Source organism: Seriola lalandi, unplaced genomic scaffold (genome assembly GCF_002814215.2).
Source record: "Seriola lalandi dorsalis isolate HSWRI2012SDOR001 ecotype SW California unplaced genomic scaffold, Sedor1 jcf7180002009867, whole genome shotgun sequence".
Lineage (NCBI taxonomy): Eukaryota > Metazoa > Chordata > Actinopteri > Carangiformes > Carangidae > Seriola > Seriola lalandi.
This window is the reverse complement of record NW_019480520.1, coordinates 1-867: the sequence shown is the minus strand read 5'-3', so window position 1 is coordinate 867 and position 867 is coordinate 1. Positions and strand designations below refer to the sequence as shown.

Below are 867 nucleotides of genomic sequence, written 5' to 3'. Positions count from 1 at the left end.
GAAACTCAAAGATATTATATTTAAACTAATGTAAAACAGAGAAAAGCAGCGAGAAAGTTTGAACAAGAGAAAGTTTTTTTACTCCATAAATTACTTTAAGGTTAGCTGACAATTAATTTTTTTGTTGATTGGCTGAATCCAGTGACATGTCTCTCTTGCATGCTTTCTGATGTTGTGTTAAAGTCTATTTCTCTGTCAGTTTATGTTTCCCAAGCCTTAACCCAAATACTTAACTTAAGTTAACTTGAATTAAGCCCCAAACCAAACCACAGAGGTCATTGCTGCAGGAAACACTTTTGACACAAGAGCAGTGACACATTCTCACTGTCTAGTCAAAACAGTAGATTATGTGTTCCTGTTGTGAACAGTTGTTTCTGTTGAAGAAACAAGGGCTAGACCAGCCCTGAGTACCAGCATCAGGGCTCGATCTCACACACACACACACACACGACTCAGGTTGTTTTCTCTGAGTAAAGTTTCTGTGTTTCTTTTTACAGGACGAGTTTTTAGATGTGATTTACTGGCTCCGACAAATTATTGCAGTAATCCTTGGTGTGATATGGGGTGTTGCACCGTTGAAAGGATTTCTGGGAATAGCCATGTAAGTATTCTATACCATCTGTCACTGAGCCTGTCCATATCCGATTGTCCTAAAGAAACCACAGAAAATCTAACGGCTTCATGTGTCTGTCCTGGCAGATTCTGCATCATCAACGCTGGCGTCCTTTATGTATACTTCAGCAGCTTTCAGCAGATCGATGAGGAAGAGTATGGTGGCACGTGGGAACTCACCAAAGAAGGCTTCATGACATCTTTTGCTCTGTTTCTGGTGGGCATGCTAATATTTATGGAAACACATAGACTTTT

General features: G+C 39.9%; 1 protein-coding gene across 1 annotated transcript; it reads left to right on the top strand.

The window, feature by feature from the left end:
• Nucleotides 1-476: 476 nt before the first annotated feature.
• Nucleotides 477-841, top strand: LOC111673150 (GEL complex subunit OPTI; the record flags this gene model as incomplete). The annotated part of the gene is made up of 2 exons (XM_023430825.2): nt 477-601; nt 700-841. Coding segments are annotated over 2 exons (267 nt in total), but the record flags the coding sequence as incomplete, so codon positions are not given.
• Nucleotides 842-867: the final 26 nt, after the last annotated feature.